The following is a 12,130-nucleotide window of genomic DNA, read 5'->3' as shown; positions in this document are numbered from 1 at the left end:
ATTTCTATCAGGGATATGACCATCCGTACTATTCATGTCGAGTAGAATACTCTGACCATCAACTGACACAGCTGAGCATTATCATTTTAAAAATCAGGCAATTTGGTAGATGAAAAATAAAATCTCATCTCAATTTATCTACATAATATCTGGTTAATAGCTGTTTTTTAAAAATGTGGTTTTGTTATTTTCTTTCAAATCATTGTTTGCTTGAATTTCTATTTAGATAAAAGTGACCATGTTTTCGATTCCTTTCAGCTTTTGATATCTGAGGGATATTAATCCTTTGTGTTTAGTTCTCATATATCAAAGAGCTTGTCATAAATAGTATTGCTAGAATATTTTATGTGAGGAATAATTACATCCTAAATGAGGTTCATTTGTGCTAACTTGAAACTCAACATAAGATTATGCTAATAAAGATATAATGTTGTTTCCTCTTGTTCCATTAAACTGCTCTATTAAAAATTGTTTTATATGAAAACTACATATATTAATAATGTTAATAAGGGTCGAGGACTGAAGCTACAGGAAACGCAAGGATATTTGTAAATGCAAAATTCTTTCCAACTTGGCTGCAGCCATTGTTAATAAGTGAACAGTATAGCTTTAGGGGATTCTATTTTGAACAACTTAGAATAACTGGGCAAGTTTCCATGATAGTGTCATTTTGGGGGGATGTGCTTGTAAATAAAGTCAAGGACTGAAGCTGAATTATATCCAAGATTGTTTTATTTATGTTGCATGTAAAGTGTGTATGTGTGTATATATATACACATATATACACACATACATGTGTATGGTGGTGGTGGTGATGGTGGTTTAGTTGCTAAGTCCTGTCTGACTCTTTCCAATCCCATGGACTGTAGCCTGCCAAGCTCCTCTGTCCGTGGGATTTCCCAGGCATGAATACTGGAGTAAGTTGCCATTTTCCAGGGATTAAACCTGAGTCTCCTGCTTGGCTGGCAGATTCTTTATCACTGAGCCACCTGGGAAGCCCCATACAGGTATAAATTAATATGTATATATATATAAACATATAAAACAAAATAAGTCATTAATACTTACTACTGTTAGTATTTTAAAGATTTTCTCTGGCATCATTGCCACAGATGCATTTAAAAGATGACTGCATTTTTAAAAAATTATCCTATCCTCCAGGAGTAGATAAGAGGTAAGGGAACCCTATCAATGCTTCAGTCCATGGGGTCACAAGAGTTGGACACGACTGAATGACTGAACCGAACTGAATGGAATTAAAGCACTGGCTATTGTAATAAATGAGCTAACTTATAACAATTAGGGATATATATGTGGCTTGTAATATTTATGTACATTACAAATAGTAAATTTTAAATAATAGTGCTATACAAAATACATATATGTATATACAGCACAGAGGACTAGGTAAGAATTATGATAGTAAATTTTGGAAAAACGAGTTTTTTGAGCTCTGTAGAATTCTGTATAAATCAGTGCATATAAAAACTATAGGAAACTTTGAGATCACCCTTTTCTCGGTGTGCTTTTGTTGAGGGTCAGGAGTGTGCTCCCAAAGTATGAGCCTTTCATGTCCTTTGCTGAGGGCTAGAGATCCACCAGCCTGAAGTGTTACTCAGACGGAAGCCACAGTGCTTTGAGATATATATATATATATATATATATATATATATATATATATATATATATATATATTTTTTTTTTCCCCCTCGCTTCCTCCAAGCAAAGATCAGAAGAGCGGCGGGGCTGGGGGCGGGCAGGAGGTGGCGCGAGGAGGTGGTAGACGAGAGGGAAGTCGGAGGAGAGGGGTGGAAATGAAACCTGAGAAAAAAATGTCTTGGGAAAATTCTGCAGGGCCTCGCCCCTGGACAGCGCTTTGTTTCTCACGGTGTTTCGCGCAGGCAAGCAACGCCCGCCCCGCACCCACGGGTTGCCGTGGTCCCGGGTTCGAGCCTACGCAGGACCGGGCGATGCCCCCAGTCCCTCGACCAGCACTACACACTTTCGTTCCCAGGAGGCGCCCGGCGCGTCCTATCTCAATTTACTCGTCCAGGGGTGAGAGCAAGCAGTTGGCTCTTCCTTCAAACTCCAAAAGGGCTAGTCAATGACAAAGATGGGCGGGGTCGAGACCCCAAACCCTGGCTGGTTCCTGTGCCCGTGCTGCGATCTTTCAGCCCTGGAGCCCTTTGGTCCTTCAGGTCTTCCAACTTTTGAAAGATGAACTGGAAGAGTGGAGGAGCTGGGGACCTCTTAACCGCCTGAACTCGGGGGGCTCAGATTCCCAAGTGGTCTTCGAGTCCACCAGGACCCAGCCTCCAGCTTCGCTCCTCTAAGTCTGAAACCCCAGGCAGGGATTTTTGTGGCGAATCGGTAGGCAAAGAATTCTTGACCCTCACTCCTGCTGGCCTCGGTCAGATTACTTTTCACAGACTGGAGCTGGCTGGGAGGTGGGGGCATTTACTTTTAAATCTTTTGTATGTGTTCACTACACCTTGTGTGGTAGGGTGTGGAGAGCGGGGGAGGGGGGGTTTCCAAATCCAGTGAAATTCCCATTCGTGGGTATTATCATGCCTGTGGGGTTGGCAGTTCTTTAAAGTTTAGCAAGTCTGCAAATAACTACAGAACACAATACAGTCCCCCTCCCTTCCTCTCTTGCTCTCTCTCTCTCTCTCTCTCTTTTTCCTTTTCCTGCCTCCAAACGCCTTCTTGGAGGCTGAAGCTGGGCAGGTCTCCAAAGGTGCAGCAGTCACAACAATCCCGCAGTTCAAAGTTAAGCAGCAGTTGCACAACTTTCAGCTGCTCTCTTTAGGCGGCTACTAATGAGCTAAGAAACCAGGAGCATCTGAGGAGGTGAAGAGGAAGCTCTCAGTTCTCCCTCCACTCTACAAATCCAACACCCGCCCCCCGTCCCATCCCACCCCCACTCCCATCCCACCCCCACTCTCACCCGCGAGAACTTTAAGATATCATCCTTGCTGTTCGCTGGCCTGGCGGACCATGGCTCCCTTTGGAAAAAACTTGCTGAAGACTCGGCATAAAAACAGGTAAAAGTTCAGCGTGTGTGTGTTCAGAAGCTTCTGTGTGAAAGTATGTGTACTGTGGTAGTTAGATTCTGATTAAAAATGCTCTTGGAATAAAGTCCTGTAGAGTTGGGGCTTGTATTTGTACTCCGCTGGTAACGATATTGTTCCAGTCGCAGTGACTGCAGTGACCGCAGTTGAAGGATCTATGAAAATAAAAAATGATGTTTTTAACTCTTTTTCTTCCTTTGGCCACTGCTGGTTCCACCGCTAGCATCCCGCTCTTTGTGCTTGTTGCCTTGCTTATTTGATAGTACTGGAATGGCAAGTTTTCTTTTGTGTCAGACAGGATTTTAATGTATTAGATGAAGATAGAACTAGAATTTATTAGCTACTAATTAGGGAAAAAAAAAAAAAACAGAACTGCTGATATAATCTGGAAACAATGCTTTGGCTCCCCTTTGAGTGGGACATTCTCGAAACCTGGAAAGTTCCCAAAGTGAAAATACTCTGTAGAGAAACTTTTTGTGAACTTATTCTTTCGAAAATCTTTGAGAACCTTAGGTGATTTTAGGCACTAAAAAACGATTCAAACAGGTGTCCTCCTTAATCCTTATTATTACTATTTGATTTGATTTGCCATTTTTCAAGCCAGCAATGCCCATAGTGTAAATACATTATTTCACATACATGCAAATTTTTCTTGATATGTACTTATGTGTATGTCAGTCCTATTAAATATTTTATTAACTCAAATACCACATTTTTATGCCTAAAAAAATGTGAGGGTTACTGTAGAGATGGACTTTACTTTTTTAATATATTTTGACACAAGGGCTTTTCCACAACTTTTCTCTCAAACACACTTGTTTGTACTTGTCATAATTTACTTAGTATAAATTTGAAAGCATATAATTACATGGCAGGAAATGATATGATTATTTTAGAGGGTCTGCATGACATTATAGTAGTACAACTTTAAAGTCAATCTCTAGACTTTAATTTGGGCCTGAATGTCTACTTGAAAAACACTGTCATTATCTCTTTCCAAGTGTCTTTATAATTTAGTTGACTAAATTAACTTAAGAAATGAAAGCAACAATAATCAGTACTATCAAACTTTCTAAATATGTTTTATTATCTAATAATTTGAATACATATCACAAATATTTCTGATAGTTAATGAGACTATGTGTATGTTAAATGTATCTTAAAGAAAGTGAAAGTATTAGTCACTCAGTGTCCAACTCTTTGTAATCCCATGGACGGTAGCCCGCCAGGCTCCTCTGTCCATGGAATTCTCCAGGCAAGAATACTGGAGTGAGTAGCCATTCCCTCCTCCAAGGGATCTTCCCAACCCAGGCATTGAACCCAGGTCTCCTGCACAGCGTGCAGGCGGAATTTTTACTGTCTGAGCTACCAGGGTAGTCTTTAAAAATATGGTAGTGATAGTTATCAAAAATAGGCTTGTATTTTAGTACTGCTGATGCATTAAAAATTATTTCAAACAACTCCTTTTGCCAAAAGAAAATCCTTACTGCTTTTTGAAGGGTATTTCAGTACCATTATTTCTGAAGTGTGTTTGTTTAATGCTGTAGAGAGATACAAAGATTACTTTGGGAAACTTCATGAAACAAGTTATGTTTTTGGCATAGTGATCTTTCTGAATAGCACCCCTGTAGATCAGAGTTGTTTTATATTTGTGTGTGTGTGTTTTAAATAATTCAAGAATTCTGTCATTGGTACGCCAAATAACAGTACAACAAAACTGGATACACCCCTGGGAGATTCCCTCCCATGTCTACTTCCGTTGCCTCAAATTGACTCTTCAACATCTACCCATACAACTGGCTTTTGTTCAGGGAGGTGAGTATACGAACATTTTAAGATGACCTTTTCTATGCAAAATTATGAAAAAGTGGAAGCAGACAATGAAAGACAGGAAGCTTAATAGTACTTTAAGTTGCTCTGAGAAAATGGAATGGTATTGAAGCAATCGAAGGTGATGCTTTATTATGAACATGTGTTTTGGTGAAAGTGGTAATAGTCTGTAATGACTGTAATAACTATGTTATTAAAGATTTGTATTTTTCCAATCCTTAAGAAACACTTAAACCACAGAGGTGACTTGGGACGTAAAACTGTGGGTATTTCCAACTAAGCAGCTAAATAAGCCACGTGGTGTGTTGAAAGGGAATTAATGTATATTTGTTTGCTTCAAGGTTTAGTTTTGCTATAGATGAGATTTTTTTTGTTTTGTCTGTTTTGTTTTTCCATATTCTCAAAGGTGGAACTACAAGTGAAATTTAGTTACAGGATTAAGTTTATCAGTTTCAGTTCCTGAGTTCTATAATGATTTAAATAATTATACTCCAGAACATAGAAACCAAATAACTTTCCTTAAATGACAGGTGATTCATCCTTTGATCGATTCATTCTTTGATGATAAAACAGTTATCTGATAACAGCCAATGCATTCTTCAAGTACATAGTATATAATTCCTTGTAAAAAGTAAAGGAAGAATTTGAGCAATGTATTTATATACATTGTGATATAAAGTGTATGCAGTTAAAAGATTATTTTATCTTTGTTGGCAGGGAAAAAATGAGGATTTTGGGAGGGAATATTAGGATTTTGAGATCACAAAATTTGAAGAAAGTTTGTTTATTGAAGTTTCCTGCGTCATGTTCTCTCTCTTTTCAGTTTTGTTCACTCTTATTAATAGAATGATATTTAATCACCGAAGATTGAACCTCTTAAGGCAGTTCTGTCAGTAGTCTCATGATACATGGATATTTGAGAGTCTTAAAGACAGATGAAAAACAAATGAAACTTCAAAGTATGAAGCATAAAAACTTTTAGGAAACATGCCCTGTAAATGTTGAGGAGGGTAGAGCCATATCTGTCTAGTCCCCAGTCGGTTCAGTCGCTCAGTCTCGTCCCACTCTTCAGGGCCCCTTGGACTGCAGCACGCCAGGCTTGCCTGTCCATCACCAACCATCACCATTGTCTAGTCCCCATTGGTTCTAATTCTCAGGACAGTGCCCGACGTGTGATGGACTTATATAGTACAGTTGTTTATGTAGTTTTATAAACTAAAATTGTTACTTGTACTCTAATAAAAAAACAGCAACATTCCATTCTCTCGTCATCATCTGATATCACCTGGTATTATATAAATGTGAATACTCTATAAAGGATTGGTTGACAATTGGTGCAATCCAAAAACCAGGGAGACGGACAAAAAAATTATATGGATTTGAACACTAAGCTAATCCTACCCTACCAGAACATATTTTCTAAATGTTGAGAATCAGTCAGTTCAAAAAACTGGAAAATAGTCTTCAGGAATACTGAGGATATTAATGCTTGGTCACAAAACCATTTTATTTGGACATATAAACATTTTATGTTTTTCATTTCTAACTTTCATGTAAATATTTAAAAGAAATGTAGCCAATCTAAAATCTTTATGCTTCAATCAGAATAATTGTTTTACAACTTTCTGATTGTTATAATATTTAACAGGAAGAGTACACTTTTCAGAAGACCCTTTGGTCTCAGGAAGTGGACTGTTTACTTTGTTTCCAATAATAATTAGAATGTCCTGTGACTGAATCCCAAAGATTGAGGATTACCTTCTTATGCAACTTTTTGTTCACATAAAGAATAATAATGTTGGAGAGTCTAGATATTTTCTTTTCAACGAACACTTAAAGTTCATGAAAATGTTTTTAAAAAGTTGCTAAGTGGCTTTTGTTTCTCATAGAAAATCCAGAGAAGCAAATAATGAAGTGTGAATTCACTGGTATTTTAAATGGACATTCAATAATTGAATTTAGATTATTAACATATTTAGGTATTCATATAAGTTCCATCTGTGAGTGTGTTTATCTTTGTATTGTCGTGTCCAGCTCTTTGTGACCCTGGCAGGCTCCTCTGTCCATGGAATTCTCCAGGCAAGAATACTGGAGTGGGTTGCCATGCCCTCCTCCAGGGGATCTTCCCAACCCAGGGATCAAACCTGCGTCTCTTATGTCTCCTGCAGTGGCAGGCGGGTTCTTTACCAATAACACCACCTGGGAAACCCCTACAATTCCTTGGTGTTTAGTAAAATTTGGGGGCAGAGAATTGGTTGGACTTTTTACCAAACCTTGCTAGAAGCAAAAAATTGCCATTGTAAAGCAGTACTTCATACGTTTGTTGGAAATATAAAATTAGAATACTTTTTTCAGGTGATTCACTGAAAATTAACAATGATTATGAAATAGTCTAATTGTGTGAATAAGACCTTATAATTATCGTTAGGTGTCATTCAGCTGGGCTTCTCAGGTGGGGCCAGTGGTAAAGAACCCTTATGCCAATGCAGGAGACATGGGTTTGATCCCTGGGTAGGGAAGATTCTCCTGGAGGAGGCCTTGCCAACTCACTCCAGTATTCTTGCCTGGAGAATCCCACAGACAGAGGCGGCTAACAGGCTACAGTCCATGGGGTTGCAAAGATTCTGACATGACTGAAGTGACTTAGCATGCATGGATGCACTATTCAGACAACTTGTCTTTCCTTTGGCATTTTCCTTTGGCATGCGGAGCTTCAGAGAGCAATATGAGGCCCCTGGTTTTAGAAAACTTGATTAGATATGTTTTGATTCATTTAAAAGCAAATGTCAATCATAAAACAATATAGCTGTGTTATTTACTACTAATAATTTTTTTACAAAATGTTTGGAGACTTTTGATTTCAAGTTGATATTAGGACAAAGTTTGTTATTACCTTTGATATAGGTATAGTAAAATGTCAAAGGAAAGACAAGTTGTCTGAATAGTGCATCCATGCATGCTAAGTCACTTCAGTCATGTCAGAATCTTTGCAACCCCATGGACTGTAGCCCGTTAGCCGCCTCTGTCTGTGGGATTCTCCAGGCAAGAATACTGGAGTGAGTTGGCAAGGCCTCCTCCAGGAGAATCTTCCCTACCCAGGGATCAAACCCATGTCTCCTGCATTGGCATAAGGGTTCTTTACCACTGGCCCCACCTGAGAAGCCCAGCTGAATGACACCTAACGATAATTATAAGGTCTTATTCACACAATTAGACTATTTCATAATCATTGTTAATTTTCAGTGAATCACCTGAAAAAAGTATTCTAATTTTATATTTCCAACAAACAAACGCATGCCACAAATACTTCATCAGAAGGAAGAATTAAGTTTTGTGCTCATGATAGAATTACTGGCAAGCCGGATGTTTTCTTTTTGTAATTAGAAGTATGGTAATTTATGAATTCTGTAAAACAGGAAATTATCATGTTCTATTTTGTCTAACCTCCAGTAAATATTTGAAATGCCCCTGAAACTGACTTGAGAAATGCCAGATATTTGAGTACGTACATCTTTTCAGTTCCCAGGTGTTCCTGAAAGAGATTTCCCCTGATGATACCTGGTAACTTAAGTAGTTATTACTTGGCAGTAGACAGTGCATTAGGAACAATGATTGGAATTCTTTAACCCTGGCAAAAATACCCTGAGAGCAGTGGCTGCGGTGAAATTGAGCCCTAGGTTAAATCTTGAATTGTTTCTCAAAAAACTAGAAGCCAACTTAGAGCCCAGGACATAAGATGCTTTATTACGCACGATATCAATTCGTGAAACATGTACAGATGAAAATCTTAAGGTTTTTTTCTAAGTATTTAAAAGTTTGTAGCTAGTTAACAGTTTTATTAATATGGCCTTTTTATTAGCTAGACTATATAACTTAGAAAGTTTTGATGTTATTTGTTTGGTATATATTTGGGTAGATCTGATAACGGCTCTAAGTAATTCACAAAACTATGGCTCTTTTCTTTTGATTTTATTTCTAAAAATGGAAGAAAGTTGAAGTAGTAGTATGAGTTTACCTCTTCTAGGTAAATGTGGATGCCAGTCCTTGATAAGAAATCTATTAGTAACATATTGGCTTTCTTAAACAAGGCAACATGCCATCTGCATTATGTACACGTGGCCGGAAAACATTCAGCATACCTCTGTGTAATAATGTTCTTTAGTGTATACTTGCTTAGGAGTTTTAAAAGATATCCATTCGGCCAAACATGCATAACACATACAACATTGATTTCTCTATATCTCTTTTTTTTACAAAATGGATTGTGATTCAATTATTGTGGAGACTATTGCAAGGCTACACCTTTTAGAGAAAGTTTGCATATCTGTTGATTGTAATTTGAAGTAATTACTAATGCAAATGGTCACCCAACAGCAAAGTATGTAATAATTACTTGTGTGAATGAAATAGCATCTCAGGGAGATGTTTAGCATTGTCAGTGATCAGTAAACTATTTCAAGAACAAAAATGAGTGATGGGTATTAAATATGCTGACTGACAAGGCAAATTACTCTCAGTGGTTTATATCTGCAGGCTAGAATGCCCTCTGTTTTTATAAGTGAAGTGACTTAAGATACCTATAAGAAAATCTCATAGAGTGTACACTCAGTGAGATCAGGGACCTCTCCTATCTTGTTTCTTTCTAGATAAGATTGAGTAGGTGCTTAATAAAACTTGTTGATTGAATAAATGAATTCATATACTCTCCAAATACAGCTGGTCCCCATAAAGCATTTGCATCAGAGTCATACGTTTGTGGTGAACAGATCATGGGTAGTCAAAGAATGAATCCATAAATTCATGGCTGACCTCTCATCATCCCTGCTTCTAGGCTCAAGTCCTTGCTTTCAGATGGTTAAGGGCCATCTATGAGATATAGAGGCTGTAAGAGACTTTTACTGTACTCCTGGTAAAAAACAAACCAAGGCACAGGGTGATTCATTCTTCTCTAGGGATGCTTTCACTTCCGCTCATGCTCCTTGAATGTAGCCATGTGTGTATGTGAGTTAGGTTTGGCGGGTGACGGTAGCTGGCTACTCTAGACCCCACTGCTGAATGTAGCACATTTCCTCCTTCTGTGGAGACAAGAGGGAAATACAGTTGGGGAACTGTTCGTTTTTTCACATGAAAGGAGGATTTATGCTCTTTGTATAAGACAAATACAGTTATGAGACAACGGGACAATGCTAGAAATAGGCAGAAAGTAATCTTAATTGAGAACTCCAGTTCTCTAGGCACCTAGAGTTTAGGTCTTATCTTGGATTTGCCATCACTGGTTGTGTGCACTTTTTTTTAGTCTTTATTGAATTTGTTACAATATTGCTTCTGTTTTATGTTTTGGTTTTTTGGCCTCGAGGCATGTAGGATCTTCTCTCCAGAGGAGGGATGGAACCCAAACCCTCTGCACTGGAAGGCAAAGTCTTAATTACTGGACTGCCTGGGCAGTCCCTATTTTATCTTCCTAATACAACAACAACAGTAACAAGAGCAAGCAAAGGCAATTTATTTTTTTAACAGAAAACAGAAAAACTCTGTAAAGCAGTTATCCTGCAAAGGCAAAATGTTAAGGTTGACAGTTAAAGAGGTTGCTCTTTAAGTAGAGGAAATACACAATTATGATTAATAATACACTAAAGTCATTATGGGGCAGAGTAAATCCATTTATAACACATCTTAAAACACTTACTATGTGCACTAAGTAATTTACATAATACTTAAAATTGCCCTGTGAAGAAGGTACGAATTTTCCCCCGTTTCATACTTTAGTTAAGACCCAGAGTAGTGCAACAGTTAATAAGTGGCAGAGACAGAATTTGAATCCATCCTGTTAACCATTATTTTGCATGGTTTACTTAGTATTTAGTTTTCTCATCTCTAAAACAGAGTTAATACTAAACCATCAAGAATTTGGATTAAATCTGAATATAAATAAAAACTTAGCACAGTACTAGGACAGTAAAAATTCAGTAAATATTCACTCCTTGTTCAAGTCTCTAGGATTAAATATGTTATGAAGTATATCTTAAGTTTTTAATACCTAAACATGATATTTTGGGCTTCAAAATTTCAACCTTGACTCACTAGAACTCTGGTCTCTTTTCCTGATCACCACTGATCTCTTTTCTTCCCTAGATACAAAGACGTAAAATTAAAAATTACCAAATGTAATTAAAAATAAATATATAAATGTTGCACAGTACTAACTTTGGATCTTGATGAAATATTTCAATGCTGACAGTTTTACCTTTAATTGTCACACCTCATCTTAGCAAAATTATTAGATGATTAATGATTTTGCAATGTATGGCATAGGGCTTCCCAGGTGGCGCTAGTGGTAAAGGACCTCCTGCCAATGCAGGGGACGTAAGAGACTTGAGTTCCATCCCTGGGTAGGGAAGATCCCCTGGAGGAAGGCATGACAACTCACTCTAGTGTTCTTGTCTAGAGAATCCCGTGGACTGGGGAACCTAGTGGGCTACAGTTCATAGGGTGCAGTCAGACACGAGTGAAGTGACTTAGCATGCAGCGATGCTCGGCATAGTTTAAGAGACAGTTCTTTATGTGCCTCTGTGAACTTTAACTAAAACGAAATGATACATAATTTGAATATTTTAGTATTATCTTTGTTTAATAATACGTGAGACTGAATTAGATACTTAAGGTGTCTTTCATGTTTCAAGCTTCTGTGATTTTAAAATTCCCTCTGCAAAATATAATTCAATTCTCTTGTCCTGCTTTTTGTGACTTTTCAAGAAAACTTTTAAAAATGGAATTGAAAGAAAGATTTTTTTCTTATAATTTTATTTTACTTAAACATCTCATGCATTGCCACATAACCTCCACCATGAAAGGTAACATGGTAAAAGTCAGATGGTTTATTTTCAATTATAAAGAGACATGATTAGTTTATAAATTATAATATCTAAGAATTATTGAGTATTTGCTAAGCACAATTTTAAATTTAGTAGCACAAATGTAAAAATGATAGGAATAGCTATCATTTTATTTTATTTCTTCAGGACTGGTAAACTCTGTATTTTGTATTGTACCAAACATGCAAAGACACAACCTCATTCCTAAGAGATTAAACTCCTAATTGAGAAAACAGCACTATAGTAGCTCATGCATGAAATTGTTTTCTAAAAATCACTCTTCCATGGGAAACTATCATTGACAGGGTAAATAAAGTCATAATCTTTATACTACAATTTTAAAAAATGAAAGTATAA

General features: G+C 37.4%; 1 protein-coding gene across 1 annotated transcript in view; it reads left to right on the top strand.

Annotated features, from left to right (window-relative positions):
* The first annotated feature begins 2,997 nt into the window (after window positions 1–2,997).
* The window catches only part of RASSF9 (Ras association domain family member 9), a 30,241-nt gene continuing 21,108 nt past the window's right edge, over window positions 2,998–12,130 (top strand). The window contains exon 1 of the mRNA XM_052640532.1: window positions 2,998–3,044. Within this exon, the coding sequence (XP_052496492.1) occupies window positions 2,998–3,044 (47 nt within the window). The remainder of the gene's footprint in view (window positions 3,045–12,130) is intronic.

Source organism: Budorcas taxicolor, chromosome 5 (assembly GCF_023091745.1).
Source record: "Budorcas taxicolor isolate Tak-1 chromosome 5, Takin1.1, whole genome shotgun sequence".
Taxonomy (NCBI): domain Eukaryota; kingdom Metazoa; phylum Chordata; class Mammalia; order Artiodactyla; family Bovidae; genus Budorcas; species Budorcas taxicolor.
Note: the sequence above shows the minus strand (reverse complement) of the source record. Positions and strands in the feature narration are given on the sequence as shown.